Source organism: Lissotriton helveticus, chromosome 11 (assembly GCF_964261635.1).
Source record: "Lissotriton helveticus chromosome 11, aLisHel1.1, whole genome shotgun sequence".
NCBI classification, from domain to species: domain Eukaryota; kingdom Metazoa; phylum Chordata; class Amphibia; order Caudata; family Salamandridae; genus Lissotriton; species Lissotriton helveticus.
The window spans coordinates 831,403,310-831,422,722 of NC_136072.1; the positions used below are offsets into that span (position 1 = coordinate 831,403,310).

The 19,413-nt window shown below is 50.5% G+C and overlaps 1 protein-coding gene across 1 annotated transcript in view; it reads left to right on the forward strand.

Annotated features, from left to right (window-relative positions):
- The window catches only part of SNRNP200 (small nuclear ribonucleoprotein U5 subunit 200), a 490,380-nt gene extending 478,621 nt beyond the window's left edge, over positions 1 to 11,759 (forward strand). Inside the window, exons 40-45 of the mRNA XM_078667002.1 lie at positions 3,095 to 3,238; positions 3,383 to 3,559; positions 4,037 to 4,197; positions 4,387 to 4,468; positions 4,960 to 5,052; positions 11,124 to 11,759. Coding sequence (XP_078523128.1) covers positions 3,095 to 3,238; positions 3,383 to 3,559; positions 4,037 to 4,197; positions 4,387 to 4,468; positions 4,960 to 5,052; positions 11,124 to 11,267 — 801 coding nt within the window. The 3' untranslated portion in view covers positions 11,268 to 11,759. The remainder of the gene's footprint in view (positions 1 to 3,094; positions 3,239 to 3,382; positions 3,560 to 4,036; positions 4,198 to 4,386; positions 4,469 to 4,959; positions 5,053 to 11,123) is intronic.
- Positions 11,760 to 19,413: the final 7,654 nt, after the last annotated feature.

Consider the following 19,413-nt stretch of genomic DNA (forward strand, 5'->3'; position numbering starts at 1 on the left):
TGTTACTTGCCTGTAAACATGTGGTTCTCCAGTATTGGTGTCTTTCATAGATTCACATGCGACCCACCCGCCTCCCCTCAGAGGCTCGCTTCTCCTCCTAGACTCTTTTGTCACTCCTGTGCTACGAAAATCTGAGGGCCTGAGCCTCTGAGGAGAAGTTTCTGGAGGGGTGCTTGCGCCTGATTGGCTGTAGTTTGGACTAACATAATGACAGGGATATGTTACAAAAGTTTTCTCTCTCTCCACGTATTCCTATGTGTGAATACTATCCTGGTACTTACAAGTATTTCTGGTTTGTGTATTTTTGTGTTATGTTTTTACATACATATTTTATTGGGATTTTATTGCTATTTTGTTTACCGTGGGGCTCCCACATCGACGACTGGGAATATTCAAGCATGTGAATCTATGAAAGACACCAATACTGGAGAACCACCTGTTTACAGGTAAGTAACAATTGTTCTTCCTGAGGACTCCATGGTCCTTTGAGTAGGTTTCTTGGGTACAGATCCGCTGTCCTCTGGAGTCTCTGGTCTTTATCGAAGGGCAGGCAGTCTTCCTCGGGTTCTGGAAGTTGCTGGCTGCAGGACAGGCATAGTCTTCTTTTGCCAGGTCTTTGAAGCTGGAGACAGGCCAATAGGGCTGGGGCCAAGTCAGTAGGCGTCTTCAGTCTTCGCTGCAGGTGGGTTTCTTCGTCGTCCTCCTTAGGTTGACGGGAACTAGTTTCCAAGTCTGGGGGAGCCACCTAAATACTAAATCTAGGCACGTTTTTGGGGAGTAGCAGGTAGGGCCAAGAGGCACCCTATCTAGGGTGACTACACCTTAATTTATGCCACACTCCTGCAGGAGGGGGCATAGTCCTAGCCCTGATTTGGGGGTGTCTCTCCATCTTCAAGATGGCGGGGACTGAAAGATGTGCTTCACCTCGCCTCCGTCACCTTAGGTTTTACCACTGGTTTTCCCACTAAAAGTGGATGTGTAAACCGGGGGCTGCCATCTGCTACTAGCAGCAGAGGCTGCAGGTCAAATCATAAAGGCGGCAGGCCTTTGAAGCTTCCCTTTTGAGCAATGTGCTCATCCTGAGGGAGGATGTGTAACACCTCCACCCAGGATGTGCATTGTTTCTGGTCCCAGAGAGCAGGTGCTCTCAACCCAGGGGTCCAGAAACCGGGGTTGGAAGGTTTGCAGGGGGCACCTCTGAGGTGCCCTCCGGGTACATGATTCAATAAATCCCACACTGGCATCGGAGTGTATCTATTGAAAGGAGTAGTTTGGTACCAAACACTCCTGGGTTCAGAGAAGCCATCATGGTGCTGGGGAACTTGAGTTGTCGAGTTTCCAGCGCATGTACTCTCCATTGCTTCCCTGGCACTTACAATATCTAAGAATGGCCTTAAATATTGTAGGGGCATATCGGCTCATGCAGATATGCCTGCACCTGTGGTATAGTGCTGGAAGGGTGACTTGCCTATACTTTAGGCAGTGCTAGTTGGCATGGAACACAGGCAGTATCCCATGTCGACTTTGAAGTTTCGTCTGCACCAGGCCATGCATGCTGCAGTGGCAGTCTGCATGGCTTAGGTGAGGGGGCTCCAGGTACTATTTACTAGGGACTTGGGGACCTGACGGGCCAATTATGGAATCGTTTTTAGGGACTAAGCACTGGTACAAGGGACCTGGTTGGCAGAGGCCCTGTGTACTACAATCAAAACTACATCAAATACCCGCACAAAGTGGGAGCTATCTATGTCAAAAGAGGCACTTTCTGGCCGTACGATAGTAACAGGGTAGCTGACACATGGATTTGAGTAGAGGAAGTGCTGTTTCAGATTTTATTTACAGAAGAGGTAGAATCAAGAGGTTTAGGTTGGGTGGTGGAGGGGGTGTAGTGAGGATTTTGAGAGGCAGAGGGAGAGGAGAGAATTTTAATTGAACTACTAGTAGCTGCAGGGTTTTTGTCTTGGGGGGGTCTATAAAAAGTTAAAGATGTTCATAGTTTCAGAAAGTCTTTGCCAGACAAATCCCTATGTGCATTTGGAAAACATTTGAAATTTGAGGACTGTTCATTGGGCCTCTGAATCTGCTAAAGGGGCTGTGTACTGCTTGAAATGGTGTAATTGCTGCTCAGCTGGGAATGTAGGAGACTGAAATAATTTACCATAAATATGTTCTGCTGAGGGCAAACTTCATTTTTACCAGAGTATCATACTTACTCGAACTTTTTTCTTTGCCTGGCGTTTCCTGTATGCATCTGGTGGATAAAGGATGGGGAACAGCGTGTTAGGTCAACAACACTAAGTTATATTGACTGAAGATATTTCACAAGAGCCTCTGATGGTGGCACCCATTTAAAGTGTTTTTCACGCCCTTCAATGTAGTATTCCAAAATGTTGACACCTGCTACAGAAGTAGGCTGAGGTGTGAATAATGACGTTATTTGTTTTTTGTCAATGAAATCCGTAGCATATGCTCCCTTTCCTAAGTTCCATGCATTGTCGATATTTCCTGGCTTGCATATGACCAAGCTGGTAAAACAAGCATTTCTTACATACTATATATTGCTCCTTATTTTCCTGAACAGATTGTGCATCTTATTGTAGGTGAGAATATCACTCTAATTTCTCAAGGATTTGTACTTGTTTCCTGTCTAATCACAGTCTAGTGTAAGGCCTAATATATGTGGCCTCCAGAAATGGCTTCCCTGTAAACTCCTGTCTATTGGATTTGTGGTGCATAGACTAGACTTCAGTACAGGAGCAATGTATTTCATCAATTTATGTTATTAGGTGCACTTGTGGACTCTTGTTTTCTAAGCTATCTTGTTCTGGTCTCATGAAGTGTAGTCCTGCAGCGTTAATGTTCTCAGGTCACAATCTATCAGATCAGTCTTACTCATTATCTCACAGAATACCAGTTTGTGGAATATTTCCTGATATGGGAGTTAGAATGATGGACCTTTTGTGACTTAATGAGCCGGTCAGTTTCTTACTTTTTACACCTATGCAATGCTCTCTTGTACACTGAATAAATGATCTGTGCTGTTGCGTTCACTTTCATTCTTGTACATTCATTGCCCCTTTGTACATCTTTCCAGTTGGCCCAGAAAGTGCCTCACAAATTGAACAATCCCAGGTTTAATGACCCTCATGTGAAGACAAACCTCTTACTTCAATCTCACCTGTCCCGCATGCAGCTGAGCGCAGAGTTGCAGTCTGACACTGAGGAAATTCTTGGCAAGGTACGTGAACTCTACTTAAAGGCACAGAAGTGGTTAGTTTAAGAATCTGACATTAGCTCGAGCTCAAAGTGTTATTTGTATTTAATTCTTGCATACCTGCAAAGAGTTTCACCTTCCGTCTGCCCCATCTCTCTCTCTCTCCAGGCGATCCGGCTCATTCAGGCATGCGTAGATGTACTCTCCAGCAATGGCTGGCTAAGTCCAGCTCTGGCTGCTATGGAACTGGCACAAATGGTGACACAGGCAATGTGGTCAAAGGATTCCTACCTCAAACAGCTGCCATACTTCACAGGGGAGCACATTAAGCGTTGCACTGATAGGGTAAGAGAGAGCACTTGGTCTTTGGTAAGGTCTAAGAGTGCTAGTGCCTGTCAAACCAATTATTCCATACCGACAGGCCCTTTGGTTTCCCTCCTTAGTTCTCTCTTCTGCCCATTAATCTCTTGACTCTCCTTTCCCCCTTTTCTGTCTCTCTACGTTCCATATTTTGTCATTCTGCATTCTCTTTTGTCTGTTCATGCCTTGTTTCTTTCTTTTGTCAGTCTGCCCTTTTGTCCCATCTTCCTCTGTCCCTTAGTGTGCTCACATTAATCTGTACCTTCATGTCTGTTGTTTAGTGCATCTAAGGTCCATCTGCCTGTCCCTTTGTTCCTCTTTTTCTATTTGTGCCGATTTGTGTTCCCCTTTTGTCTCCATCTCCTTTTGACCTTTAACACCCATAACACCCATCCCTGGTCATCCCTTGTGTATGTTCATCTATCCATCCTGTAATGACTACTCTCCATCATTCCCATGCAGGGGGTGGAAAGTGTGTTTGATATCATGGAGATGGAGGATGATGACCGCAATGAACTGCTACAGCTCTCAGATGCCCAAATTGCAGATGTGGCCAGGTTCTGTAACCGCTACCCCAATATCGAGCTCTCCTATGAAGTGGCAGAAAAGGAATCCATCTGCAGGTATAAATACTAGAGAGAGGGAGTCTGCTGGGGAGATTGTGTGGGGGGGGGGGTGGAGGGGGGATTGATAACTTAGACTTGATTTTTTTGTCCGGAGAAGGCATCTCTCCCCAAACAATTTTGCCTCCGTGATATTTGGTGGGCTGGGGGTTCTGCTGATACCTAACTCTTTTGTCTCTTCTGTCTTAGTGGAGGGCCGGTGGTTGTGCTGGTTCAATTGGAGCGAGAGGAAGAAGTCACAGGGCCTGTGATTGCTCCACTCTTCCCTCAGGTAAGTCCCCAGAAGTTGCATTACCATAGACTTAAAATATTCTTTGGTGGATGTAGGTCAGTGAAAAGACAACTTAGGTGAAGATCAACAAGATGTGAATGGAGAGCAGATATTCTAGGAAAACAAGAAGGGGTGGGGCATCATCTAAAAGGACTTAAGGTGGGTGCCTGTAGGGTAGCTTGGGCATGGAGAGGGAAGATGGTGTGATATGTACAGAATGGCATGCAGAAGCACATGGATGTTGAGCAGAGCAGTGGAGAAAGGGCTTTTAGGAGAGGAAGGACTATGGAGAGAAAGCAGCAAACTGAGGATTAGGGTAAAAGTAACAGGAAATGTATCGTAGGTGATGTATGGAGGGGGAGGAGAGCGGTGTATAGGGATTTGGGCTATTTAGAGGAGAGGAGAGGAGCAGGGAGGAGGAGGGATATGTGGTCGTCAGATGTGCGGACAGGATACTTAGTTCTTGGATTCTTTTTATCTTTTCCTTTCAGAAACGTGAGGAGGGCTGGTGGGTCGTTATTGGAGATGCAAAATCCAACAGTCTGATTTCCATCAAAAGGCTTACCCTGCAGCAGAAAGCAAAGGTGAGTTTTTAGCGGGACCGAAGTCTGGTGGTAATTATTAAAAAAAATGAATGTTATATAGATCTTAATTATTCAGTCTTGCTTTTTATAAACACTTTATGTGAAAGGTGTTGCTATTCCTATATATTTATGGTGCTCAATTAATCATGGTATAGTGGCTTGGAGAACTGGTATGACCAGAAAGAGAGGTCTGAATTCCCTGACAAAAATTTAATGATACTGATGCTTTGAAGGAACCACAGAAGGGATTTCCACTGCAGAACAAAGACATCATGAGCGTCCATGATACCTCCAGAGTTTACTCGCAACCAGAGTAGGTATTTTGAGATCTAAATGGGATCTGACAGTGAGTATCGGCAGAACCTTATAGATCGCACAATGGAGTTTGAAGAGGAAATCTAGTTAAAGAATGGTTGAATGAAAAGCCTGGTTTGCCTGTCATATAATTGCTCGTACATATATTATCTGAAAGAGACACGTTCGTGATAGATTGCTTACCTTAGAATATCCTCAGGCGTCAGACTGGATCCGGAAAGTTTTGCATAGCAGTACCCCTGCAGGTCAGTAGGTAGCGTCCTGCTGCTCCGCGTCAGTCACTGGCGTCGTCAGCGCAGAGATGACGTCACGGAGAGTACTTGGGCGCCACCCATGTGCGCTGACGTCAGTTCTTTCTTTTTCCGCGCCAGCAAGCGCAGATACGGATAGAGCACGTACCTAGTAATTTTTTTTACTGCTTTTTGAGTCTTTTTGTCTTACCCCTTATTTCTCCTGGTGCACGTAGGGATGCCTGGATTTAAGTCCTGCAGGGCCTGCTGCCGTAGTATGTCAGTGGTGGACCCCCACGATGTTTGCCTCTACTGCCTGGAGAATGATCACTACTCCCAGGTCTGCCGGGACTGTCTAGCCATGGCCCCGAAGGCCTTGAGGGAGCGGCGCCGGAAGTTGCTAGAGGTCCAACATTCGTCACACCGCCGCTCCGGGTCTAGGGGTTGTTCCCGGGACCGCTCGCGGGACCATAGTCGTCGCTCCTCGGGCTCCGAGTCTTCGCCCTCGGACTCCGGTAAGCGACGTAATAAAAAGAAGTCGAAGAAGCGTGTTTGCTCTCTGACGTCCCCCCTGTCGCTCCACAGATGAGGACGAGGGGGACAGGGGGCTCTGCCCCTGTGGCTCCTCTGGAGCCCGGGAGCCCCACGGTCTACCCGCCCTACCCGGGTCCGTCGGTGACTCCCGAACAGGTGCAAGAGTTTATTGCTGCCATGGACCGCCTTTTTAGGCCTCGGGCTCCCGCCGGCGTGCCTTCGGGCCCCGCAGTCTCGTGTCCAGATCCTGTCGGCTCTGCCAGCGGATCCAGTCTCTGCGCCACAGGATCCTACGCCGTTGGCTCCGGCCCGGGCACCACGAGGTGCAGCGATGCCGGCTCCGGCTCCGGCCCCAGCGCCGCCCTCGGCTCCGCAATGGGTGCCGTTCATTCTACCCATGCCCTGGTTCCAGGACCATTTTGTTCCAGCCTGGGATCCGCAGGCCGTTTGTCCCTTCCCCGGCTCCGGCTCTGCCGCCGCGACCGGTCCCTCCTGCGCCGGAGGTGGAGGAGGACTGGGAATGGTCCGGGGACCCTCTTGCCCGGCAGTGTGACTCCGAGCAGGATTGGGTGGACGACCTGGAGGACGCCGGCGACCTCTATGTCTTTTCTGACCCAGGGTTTGCCTCTCCCCCGTCTAAGATGGAGGAGGGCGCTTCCTGCACGATTGTGCTCCGTCGGGCTGCTGAGGCCCTCATTCTCGACCTCCCCACAGTGGCCCTCAAAACCAACCTCCTCACCGAGGTGCTCCAGACAGCATCTACTTAGTTGGAGCTGTTGCTTCCCCTCAATGAGGCCCTTACCGAAGTCCTCTTGGGCACCTGGTCATGGGGGACCCTGTGGCTATAAACGCTCCAGACGCTACCGCCCGGTGCCTGGCGACCCTGCCTTTCTTACCACCCATCCCACGCCTGAGAGTCTGGTCATCAAGGCCACGACGTCGCAGAGTGCCTTTCCTTCGGCTCCGCCGGATAAGGACTCTAAGAAGCTAGAACAGTTTGGTAAGCGGTTGTTCTCTTTGGTCAGCTTGGGGCTGCAGTCGGTGGACACCGTGTGCTTGTTGGGCCGTTACTCTCACGAAGTGTGGGATACCATTGCGCAAGTGTTGACCCCAGTGTGGTTTGGACACCTCAGACCAGTTGGGCAGGGCGATTTCTACAACGGTGGCGTTGCGACACCACGCCTGGTTGCGTTCAACTGGGTTCTCACCCGATGTCCAGAGCTCGCTCATGGACATGCCTTTTGATGGCACCCGCCTGTTTGGCGAAAAGGCAGACAGTGCACTAGAGCGTTGTAAGGACTCGCGGGCCACGGCCAAGTCCTTGGGTCTTTCTGCAAAGAAACCGGCCACTCCTGGTTTTCGTTCCTTTCATGGCCAAGGTATAGGCACCCAGGCACGTTCCTTCAACAGGTCTGTGCAGAACCAGCCCCAGTGCGGCCGGGGTCGCTGCTTCCGCGGGGGCGTGTCCGTGAATCAGTGTGCAGGTCAGTACACCTCCAACCCGCTGCTCCTGCTTCCAAACCTTTCTAGTCCGAGCTTTGTGGGGCACCCCTCGCCGGTAGGTGGCAGGATCCGCCACCACCTCCCCCACTGACGTGACATTACGTCGGACAAGTGGGTGCTGCAGATAATCCGCAAGGGTTACTCCCTCCCTTTTCAGTCTTCCCCTCCAGCCATGCCATTTCGGTGCCACCGCATGTCGGGGGATCATTTTGTTCTTCTCCAGCAGGAAGTCACGGCCCTCTTGGCCAAGGGAGCCATCGAGTGGGTTCCCGGCAGGAAGTAGGGAGTGTTTGTTATTCCCACTACTTTCTGGTCCCCAAGAAGGACAAGGGGGGGCCTGCGCCCCATCTTGACCCTCCGGGACGTCAATCGGTTCCTCCGGAAGGAGAAGTTCAAAATGCTGACTCTAGCTCAGCTCCTGGCTGCCTTCGACTCTGGAGACTGGATGGAAGGGTTGGACTTAAAGGACGCTTATTTTCACATCCCCGTCCTGCCGGCCCATCTGCGTTACCTGCGGTTCATGGTAGGCCAGAAGCATTTTCAGTTTGCAGTGCTCTCCTTCGGTCTTACCAGCGCCCCTCGGGTGTTCACGAAAGTGATGGCGGTGATCACAGCTCACCTGCGCAGGTCGGGGGTGCAAGTCTTCCCCTACCTCGACGAGTGGTTGTTGAAGGTGGGCTCGCCCCAGGCAGTCGTCAGCCACCTTCAGACTACAGCCGACCTCATGCAGTTCCTGGGGTTCGCCATCAACATGCCAAAGTCGCACCTGAGTCCCTCTCAGAAGCTCCCCTTCATCGGAGCATTTCTGGATTCGACGCTGTTTCGGGTTTATCCTCCTGAGCAGCTTGTCCGGGATATTCAGGCTATGATTCTGTTCTTTCGGCCTCTATCCCGGGTTTCAGTCAGGATGACCCTCCGACTTCTGGGCCTGATGGCCTCCTGCATCCTGCTGGTGACACATGCCAGATGGCATATGCCGGCTCTGCAGTGGGACCTGAAGTTCCAGTGGGCACAGCATCAGGGCAACCTGTCCGATCATGTCCACATCTCGGAGTGCACTGCTCAACAATTGCAGTGGTGGCTCACGAATCGAGATTGGGTCAGTGGCAGATCCCTCTCCCTTCCCCAACCGGAGCACACAGTGGTGAGGGATGCGTCCCTCCTGGGATGGGGAGGCCACTTGGGAGAGGTGGAGATCAGATGCCTCTGAGCTCCGGCGGAGTCCCGGCTCCATATCAACCTTTTGGAGCTGCGGGCGATCCGACTTGGACTGAAGGCATTCCTTCCCTCTGTCTTGGGACGTGTGGTGCAGGTGTTCACGGACAACACCACAGTCATGTGGTAATGCAACAAACAGGGCGGGGTGGGGTCCTGGACCCTATGTCAAGAGGCTCTCCGTCTCTGGACATGGCTGGAACATCAAGGCATTACCTTGGTGGTTCAACACCTGGCAGGTTCTCTGAACGCCAGGGCGGACGAACTCAGCCACCGGTGCATGTTGGATCACGAATGGCGTCTGAACTAGGACGTGGCGCAAGGTCTCTTTCCGCAGTGGGGAGAACCTTGGTTAGATCTATTCGCCACCGAAGAGAACATGCAATGTCATCTATTCTGCACGTTGGAATTTCCAAGGCGACGCTTTTTGTCGTGAGTGGAGCTGCGGTCTATTGTATGCCTATACCACTTCTGCCCAGAGTGCTGAAGAAGATTCGGCGCGACTGGGCCCGAGTCATCCTTGTGGCTCTGGATTGGGCATAAAGATACTGGTATCCTGAGCTACTCAGCATGGCGATCGATCCCCCGATCCGACTGCCTCTTCGGGAGGATCTTCTGTCGCAGCAGCAGGGGACGGTCCTTCACCCGAACCTGTCTAGCCTCCACCTCCATGCGTGAAGATTGAGCGGCGACAGTTGACAGCTTTCGACCTTCCTCCCGAGGTCTTTGATGTCATTCTGGCAGCCAGGCGTCCCTCCACTAAAACGGTATATGCCTGCAGGTGGAACAAATTTGTGGCATGGTACACAGCAAAGTCTGTGGATCCCCTTTCTGCCCCTCTTTCCGAGGTCTTTCTGTTCCTTCTCTCTTTGGCCCAGCTGGGCTCTGCTCTGGGCACTATCAAAGTTATCTTTCTGTCATCTCCGCCTTACTGCGGCTTCCTGATCAACCTTCTCTCCTTAAGTCCCCGGTTGTTAACCGTTTCCTGAAAGGCATTACGCACATGTTTCCGCCCGTGCCTTTCGTTATGCCTCAGTGGGATTTAAATCTTGTCTTGACTTTTCTGATGTGCGCTCACTTTGAGCCCCTTCATAACTGTCCCTTACGTCTTCTCACTTTAAAGACAGCGTTCCTGGTGGCTATCACCTCTGCCAGAAGAGTGAGTGAGCTCCAGGCTCTTTCTTCCAAACCTCCTTTCCTTTCTGTTCATCCGGTCAAGGTGGTTTTAAGGACCCTTCCTTCTTACTTGCCAAAGGTTGTCACGCCCTTCCACATCTGGCAGACTATAACTTTGCCTCCGCATCCTTCAAGGGAAGAAGAGAGGTTCCACCGTTTTGACCCAAAGCGTGCGCTCGCATTCAATCTGCAGAATACCCAACTGTTCCGGGTGGATGATCAGCTCTTTGTTGGCTACGAGGGAGCCAAAAAAGGTCGGCCGTGCACAAAGGGACCATTTTCCCGGTGGTTCGTTCGTGCATCAAAGCATGTTACTCCTTGGCCAAGAAGGAGCCTCATGTGGGGCTGCGTGCCCATTCGACCAGGGCAACTGCAGCCACTACTGCCTTGGGACGCGGCATTCCCTTGCAGGACATTTGTCAGGCAGCTACATGGGCTTCGCTGCACCCGTTTACCAAGCATTACTGCCAAGTCCGGAGAGACGTGACTTCCTGGTGTAATTTGGTTCACCGACCCACCTCCGGGGTAGGTATTGCTGGGGTATGTATTCTAAGGTAAGGAATTTATCACTAATGTGTCTCTTTCAGATGCACAAGTTACTACTTGTGTAACGATATATCTGTAAGAGATATTAGTTAGTGATAGATTCCTTATCGCCCCACCCTTCCTCCCCATTCTGCAAACTGATTACTAGGGTTAAGGTCATCCCTTTTAGGGCCCTAGTTTTATGCACCAATGGTCAGTATCTTGCATGGCTCTGCGTTCCTGGCGCGGAAAGTTGTGTACAAAACTGACGTCAGCGCGCATGGGTGGCGCCTAAGTACGCTCCGAGATGTCATCTCGGTGCTGATGACGCCAGTGACGGACGCGGAGCCGCAGGACGCCACCTACTGAGGCGCAGGGGTACTGCTAAGCAAAACTTTCAGAATCCAGTCTGATGCCTGGGGATATTCTAAGGTAAGGAATCTATCACTAACTAATGTCTCTTACAGATATATTGTTACACAAGTAGTAACTTGTACATTTATGCTTCAAGGACACAATTTGTTTCAAGTACCACCTTATATACTATAATATTTTTTGTTTGTTACCTTGTAGGTTAAACTGGATTTTGTGGCTCCAGCTACTGGCACACACAACTATACCCTGTACTTTATGAGTGATGCCTACATGGGCTGCGACCAGGAGTACAAGTTCAGCGTGGATGTGAAAGAAGCAGAGAGTGAAAGCGACTCAGACTGAGGGAGACAAAAAAAACAGAAATGGGTGCAGTGAGCACACCATAATGGTGAATTCTCCCTCAAGGAATAGGAGCAAGGTCTCGCTGCCTCTAACCCTATACAGTTCAGGGGCCTTATTTAAGGCTTCCTATCGTGTGGCAGAACTTGTTGATTGCTGTGAACTGAAGACATTTGAAGTACCACAGCGAAGTCTAAGATGGTTTTGTGTGTTTTTCCACTAACATGCGTCAGTCTGACTGCCAGAGACCATCTACTTGACACTTGCACATCGTCCTAATTTTTGGAGCACCGTTTGACCAACCAGCACATTTCTCTGAAGGCAGATAATCTGGACATAAATGTAGGAGAAAGGAAAGGATTCCAAGCCGGTTTTGGAAAAATGCAGACTCTTGTACAGATTTGAGGTTTTTATATGATGCAGGGCAAGTCTGACCGCCAGATTTCATGTCCTGTGCCCAGCTCAATAAAATTAATTCAACATCTAAGAATAAAATCTGTTACTGTTTCATAGTTCAATTTGCTGCAGTTAAACTGTCCACTTGGAGCACAGAGTAACAGAATGATTGGGCTGGTAGGCTGGCTGTGTGGATGTACGGCTGAAACTCCAGCGTGCCCTTCTCTCCAAGTAATCCTAGTCATTAGATTCTACTCTTTAGCTCAGTAAAAGGACTGCAAAGAAGAAGACGAGAGTGGTTAGGTCTTCGGACTCTGAATATTCTCAGACCTATTCGCCTTCTAGGCCCAGGACGTCTACGCCTCCTCCATTACCTAAGTAAAAGGACAACAGTCTCTCCATCCTGTGGTTCTCATACTAGAATATTCCTATGTGTGTTGCACATCCTTGTTTTTTATTTCTTTTTAGAATAACCAGTTTGTAATGGAAACAAGTTTTAAATGCATCAGAGCTGCTTGTTTATATTTTAATTAAGAAAAATAATATATGCAGAGAGGAAGAAGCATCCTTGCAAAAGAATTGGATTGCTGCTGCTCGAATGCAAGGGGGCACTGCAGTGATATTCATTGGTTCATTTTCCCACTCTTAGGATACCTAGATCCATCAGCATTGCACTTTGCTCTATTTACATTTTTCTTTAAAAATAGAACTTAAAACATTACCCTTAATTTTACAGTCGATTAACGTTTTTTTGCAGCATTGCGGCTCTTATTTTTTTACAGCTGTCTTCAGCTGTTATCCTCACATGCTCTCTGTCTCCAGGCTGGTTGTAGATCTTACCTGCTGGCTTTCTCAGCAAATGTTGGACATTGTGGGGTAGATTTCCTTATGTAGTAGGGGATCTCTGTGTATAGTCCTAATCTAGTGAATAGTCTCGCCCATGTGCGTGGACCCCAGAGCAATCAAAAATAATCTCTTAAGCTGTCTTCTTTGCAGTCCTGCATAGACGCTTAAGAAAATTAAGACAAATAATGCAGCCTAACATATACAAGGCTACAAAGGCCACCACTTCATCTAAACCATGAAAAGGATAGCCTGCCCTGTCCGTTTTTACACTATTTACCAAGTTTTCCTCACAGTGAAAACTCCCCTTCACCAAAATCCTTGAAATGATTGAGAGGAAGCGTTGGACAGACAAGGCCCCATAGGCTACCATTATGTGTCTTGAAAAGGGATACCGTGCCTTTAAGGAACTCTCCAGAGACCCTCTGTATCCCAGGATGCACAGCCAAAGTCCTTTTACTTTCAGTTCTTTTTTCCGGCTCCTGCTAGCAGGACCCTGGAGCATTGAGCTCTCCCTTTTTTTTTTTTTTTTCTTCAATTTGGCACTTTTAAAGTGTTTAGAGTGTTTCACTCGACGTCTGGGGTCTGCCTCTTCCTTCTGCTGTGGTTTTTAGGCAGTTTTGCACACTCTTTCTGTCGAATATGCCTGCTTTATTCAATAAGTGCCCTGAGTGTGCCAGGAAGAAGGCCAAATCGGACCCCCACAGAGTATGCATACTCTGTCTCCCATGTCCCAGAAGCCTGTGAGATTTGCCAATCTTTCTCCAGGAGGACCCTGCGTGACAGGGAGAAGATTCGGCTCCAAGGACTGGAGCAGAGGAAACATCAGGAACAAGATGGGTCTGGGCAAGGAGGAACCTCGTCCTCTGCCCATGCTTCGGCCTCTGGGGGGCTCCCCAGTTAAGATAAGGCCAGGATGAGGCACAGATCTCCGTCCACGTCGATAGCCTTAACGTCGGCGTCGAGAGTGATGACCAACATCTGCTCCCCGTCGACCTAGGGCTCTGGGTCTGACGTTGAGACCTCGGACGAGGTCGACGTCGAGGGCTTTATCGGCGTCACGACACTGTCGACGTCTGGATGAGTCCAGGAGGCACCGGTGCTCGCCGTCGAGGCGACACCGCTGTTCGCTGTCGAGGTCGACTCGACGTTCGACGTCGTGGAGAAGATAGTCGACGTCGAGGAGTGTATCGGCGTCGAGGCGTTCGACATCGAGGAAGGGGTCGACGCAGAGGAAAGAGAAATCGACGTCGAAGAAGCGATCAAGAGCCAGGACTGCGTCGTCTGCCTCAGTGGTCAGCCAGCCTGTCTTCTGTAATCACGAGCCCCCGGTTGCGCCGGCGCTCGTCTGAAAAGAGGCCGTCCTCTAGAACATCCTTGTCAAGGCCTGCAAAGAAGAAGAGGAGAGTGGTTAGGTCTTCGGACTCAGACCTATTCGCCTTCTATGCCTAGGACGTCTACGCCTCCTCCATTACCTGATGAGAATCCTCCTCCTACTCCTCCTCGTCCTCCAACTCCTCCTCCGCCTTCTCCTCCGCCTCATCTTCCTCCTCCTCCTCCACCGTGGCCTCCTCCACGGTCTATATCTCTGCTGCGCTTCCCGTCGTCACCTAAGGGGCCTCCGCAGCCTATGATTCCGGTTCTGCTTCCGCAGATTCTGCCTCCTGTAAGGCCAGTGGATCGCCCGAGGCCTAGGAGGTCTAGGTCATGGTCCAGGCGGAGGCACCGATCAAGGAGTGACCATCGGTCTTCGACACAGTCCTGGCATCGTCATCGGATTCAGTGATCGTCACTGCGGCCAGGAAGCAGCACGCTACTGCCCCGTCTTCTACGGTGCCTCCGGATAAGGAGAGCAGTCAGATGGACTCAGGGGGACGAAAAGTCTGCGGTACGGCTGCTACTTCCATGAAGGCCGCTAGTGCCGCAGCTCTCTTGGGTCGGTATGACCGGTCTTTGTGGGAGTCCCTGCAGCAGTTTCTGGAGCACCTTCCTTGGGACAAGAGGGAAGACTTCCAGGAAATCATCGAGGGCATGATGGTATCCAATCAGAGTATCAGCACGGCTGCAGATTCCTCTCTCTTGGCAGCTCATGGATACTGCCATGGGATTCATCTGAGACGCCATGCCTGGTTGCGCCTGACATCGCTGAAACCAGAGGCGCAGCAGAGAGTCGCCAACTTGCCGTTCTCTTTGTCGACGCTCTTTGGTAAACATGCGGATGAGGAGATGGCCCGCATGAAGGCGGAGGCAGAAACCCTGACGGCTGTCGGGTTAGAGAAGCCAAAAGAGAAGAAGACCTTCCGTCCCTTCCAGAGACGTTTCGGTGCCCAGGGAAGAGGGCAAGGTCGTCAAGCTGGCCAGCAGCAGCAGTACCGGCGGCGGCCTTTCCAGAAGCGCCAGCGGGGCATAGGCGGCCAACAGTCCTCCTCGACGCACAAAGGCCCGGCCGTGTCTAGGCCCTGAGGGGATACTTCCTCCTCGTCCGTTACCCGCTCCGGTTGGGGGAAGCATACAACATTACTTGGCAGAGTGGCGAAAAATTAGTCAGGACAAGTGGGTGGTGAATTTTGTTTGCAATGGATACAGTCTTCGTTTCGTCAGCCCGCTTCCAGCGATTCTGCCGGTTTGCTTGCAGTTCCAACTGCGCGAGCTCCAAGTGGAGGCCGATACCCTGTTAAAAAAAGGGCGATAGAAGACGTCCCTCTGTCTCAAAGGACAAAGGATCTTTACTCACGGTTCTTTCTGGTACGCAAGAAGGACAAGAACGAGTTCAGGCCCATTCTGGATTTGCGACAAGCAAACAAATGGATTCGCAGGGAAAAGTTTTGCATGCAGTCTTTGCACCCGATTTATCCTCAGCTGCAAAGGGGAGACTGGCTTTGTTCAATAGATCTGCAAGATGCGTACTTCCAGGTGCCCATTGCACGGAAACACCGGAAGTTTCTGCGCTTTCTAGTTGGCACCAATCACGATCAGTACACCGTACTACCGTTTGGACTGAAGTCTGCACCCAGGACTTTTTCGAAATGCATGGCAGTGGTGGCAGCGCACCTGAGAAAGAACAAGGTGTTTGTCTACCCGTACCTGGACAACTGGTTGATCAAAGCCTCCACCTTCCAGGAAGCGCAACTGCACTTCAACAGGACAGCCGTTCTGTTGAACCAGCTGGGGTTTCACATAAACATGTCCAAGTCCGTTCCGACGCCTGTCCAGTGCCTGCAGTACTTGGGAGCCTCCATCGATACTCTTTCAGCAAGCGTGTCTCCTTCGGAGGAGAGACGCTTATTGATCCTTCGGAAGGCTCAGGCTTTCATAGCTGTTCCATCTACAACAGTGAGGACGGTGTCTTCTCTACTGGGGTCGATGGCCTCTTGCATCTTCCTCACGCCACACGCACGCCTACACATGAGGCCGTTGCAGGAATGTCTGGAGGATCAGTGGGACCAGAAGCGGGGGAGCTGGGACGACAGGATCAAGTTGTCCCTCCATGCTCAACAGTCCCTGAGATGGTGGTGCTCTGCAGAGAATCGCCTCAAGGGGGTTCCATTCCACAAGGAGATTCCCATTCAGACTGTCGTCACGGATGCTCCTCTCCACGGCTGGGGAGAGCATTCAGACCATCTACAGATCCAGGGAACGTGGTCCCCGGCGGAATCCACGTATCACATCAATTTCCTGGAACTCAGAGCTGTCCACCTGGCACTGAAGGCCTTTCATTCGTCCTTCCAGACCAACTCCTTGCTTGTACAGACGGACAATACGACCATGATGTATTACCTCAACAAGCAGGGGGGCTCGAGATCGCGCACACTGTCACAGGAAGCGCAGGCGATCTGGCACTGGCTGCTAGCCAGGGGACTGACGATAACGGCTACCCATCTGCAGGGTGTGCAGAATGCTCAGGCGGACGCCCTCAGCAGGCTTGTCAATCAGACCATAACTTTACCTACGTTTTTCCAGAATCCTTCCACTCCAGCGGAAAGGTCTATCCATTCCCTGGATGTCAGAAGGGTGTTGAAATTCTACTTGGATAAGACCAAGGACTTTCGTAGGTCAGACCAATTGTTTGTCAATTATGGGTCGGTCAGGACTGGTCTTGCCACCTCAAAACAGTCCATCTCTCGGTGGATTGTCTCCTGTATCCGGTTATGTTACCAGAAAGCTAACAAGACGTTAGGAGGTAAGCCTAAGGCTCATTCCACCAGGGACAAAGCAGCTACAACAGCTTTGCTTCGTAATGTTCCCATTGCAGAGATCTGCAGGGCTGCCACTTGGAAGTCGGCCCACACCTTTGCTAAGCATTACTGTCTGGACTCTGATGCCAGAGCAGATGCTCAGGTTGGGCCGGCTTCATTGAGAAATCTGTTTGCACAGTAGTGGTGTTGTCTGTTTTTTCTCCACCGCCGGTTCTCTTCCAGGGGATCCTCATCAATAGTCATAAGCACTGAATATTCCCGCCCATGTGCGGGACCCCGGAAACAATATAAAAATATATATGTAAAAAACACATATATCTCGTTCCACATATATGTATGTACATATATCATTTTTCTCACACCAATGCAGCTCCACAACTGAGGCTAAAACAATGTAAACACATATACATGCACTGCAATTAGTAAGGAAACTAAAAACACATTAGGTCAAATAACCCTTGACCTTTGTGTTTTAATGAGTAAAACCACTCATAAATCCTGAAAATTGCTTATAAATAGACATTGTTAGCCCTCAGGCTGCATTGTAAAACAATAGCATAGAAAATGAAACCATTTTCAACAAAAAACTGGCACCGTGCCTTTAAGGCAGCCATGACCCCAGGCTTCCCATCATGCCTCAGGGGTGACAGTTAGGTCAGTTGTTCTTTCCGGCTCCTTCAGTCAGGACCCTGGTGAAACAGCTCCCTTTCTTTTTGGCTTTCTGTCAAAAAATATTTTTGTTAATCTACAATTTTTGCTTTCACTCGACGTCTTTTAGACCTAGGGTGCTACTACTACCTTTTTTAGGCTTAAAAAAGGTGTTTTTTCTGTCAAAATGCCTTCCCTCTTTGACAAATGCCCTTCATGTGGAAGGAAGATGGCCAAGACTGACACTCATTCAGTGTGTATCCTGTGCCTACCAGACTCTCATTCTTCAAAAACCTGTGAACACTGCCAGGTTTTAACATCCAGAACTCTCAAAGACCGAGAGAGAATTCGAGTTTATGGACTTTCTGAGAGAGGAAGATCTCCCAAGAAGCAGAAAAGTCGGAAGGCGCAGTAGACGTCGAAAGAAGCCCCGACTTGTTCACCTTCGGCATCTGGATCGGCGTCGAAGAAGCAGTCGACGGCGACGAAGATGATGTCTTCAGCGTCTACATCCAAGGTACCTCCGCTACAGACAGCGTCGAGGGATAGGTCACCATCGAAGCAGAAGAGGTCCACGGCGAGCCAACTGACGTCGAAGCAGCATCGTCATGCTGTGACGTCGAGGCATTCTCCGTCGATGCCTGGCCACCGGCGTTCGGCGTCGAGACAACCTCCGTCGACGACTAGTCGTGGTCGTTCGGCGTCGAGGGAACCTATGCCGACACATCGTCGATCGACGTCGAAGCAGCCCACGTCGACGCCCTGTCAATGGCGTTCGACGTCGAGGCAGCCTCCGTCGCATTCAGACAAGCGGCATTCGACCTCGATGCACCCTCCGTCGCCGACAGAGCACCGGACCCTCCTGCCAAGAGAAAGAGGGTCTCAGAAGAGAGAGGTCGGTCGAGGTCTTCCTCTAGATGGTCTCTAGTGAGCCTATCCTCGTCCTCCTCGGCATCTCAAAGTGGCAGATCCTCGGATGGGGACAACAGCAATTCGGATAGGGAGAGGTCAAAGTCCCCTGCAAGGTCGCAGCAGGATCAAGCAGATCAGCCTCCTCCACGGTCACGTTCGCCAGTGAAGGGTCACACCCAAAAAGTCTCCTCCTGTTCGTCTTTCCCCAAGGTGGTATAGACCTCTTCACCACTGGGCCAAGGACAAGGAGACGGCAGATCGGTTGAGGGCGTATCGAGATCAAACCTCCCGCCGCAAAGAACGGTCTCGTTCTAGAGGGCATTCAAGTAAAAGAAGATCTAGTCACAGAGAGCGATCTCGTTCTAGAACGTGCTCAACTAGAAGAAGATCTAGGTCCAGGCGGACTCATAGCTCTTCAAGTTCATCAAGGACCCGATCTCACAGGAATTACTCTCCGACCCTAACAAACAGTCCACGCTCGAGAATATCTCCAACTGAGGATATTTTCTCGTTCCAAGACATCTTGGGCAGGGGAGCCCTGAAGTTAGGAGTGCCTATGACAGCTCCGCAGATCAAGACGACGGTCATCTTCGAAACCCTGCAGCACAGAACGGCACCCAAACCCTTATTGCCGTTGGTCCCGGGTATAATGGATCCAGTGAATGAAGTCTTCCTCTCTCCGGCGACTGTGAAGTCAGTCCCAGCGAGGATTCTCAAGAAATATCGTCCTCCTGAAGAGGATCCTCTGTTCCTCAAGTCCGATCCCCCGCCAGATTCAGTAATCATTGCGGCGGCTAAAAAATCCAATGCGTTGGCTTCCTCATCCACGGTACCGCCGGATAAGGACAGCAAGATACAAGACTCATGGGGGAGAAGAGTTTGTAACACCTCAGCTTCTTTCCTCAAGGTCTCCAATGCGGAAGCTCTGCTGGGCAGATATGATAGATCTCTGTGGGACTCGCTTCAGAGGTTTTCTGAAAAACTTCCTCAGGAAGATAGAAAGGACTTTGAGGAGGTTCTGATGGAGGGCAGTCAAGTCTCCAATCAGATTATAGGAGCGGCGGCAGATGGAGCAACGCTGGCTGCGCATGGTTATGCGCATGGAATCACAGCGCGGAGATCCTCATGGTTGCGCCTTACAGCATTGAAACCCG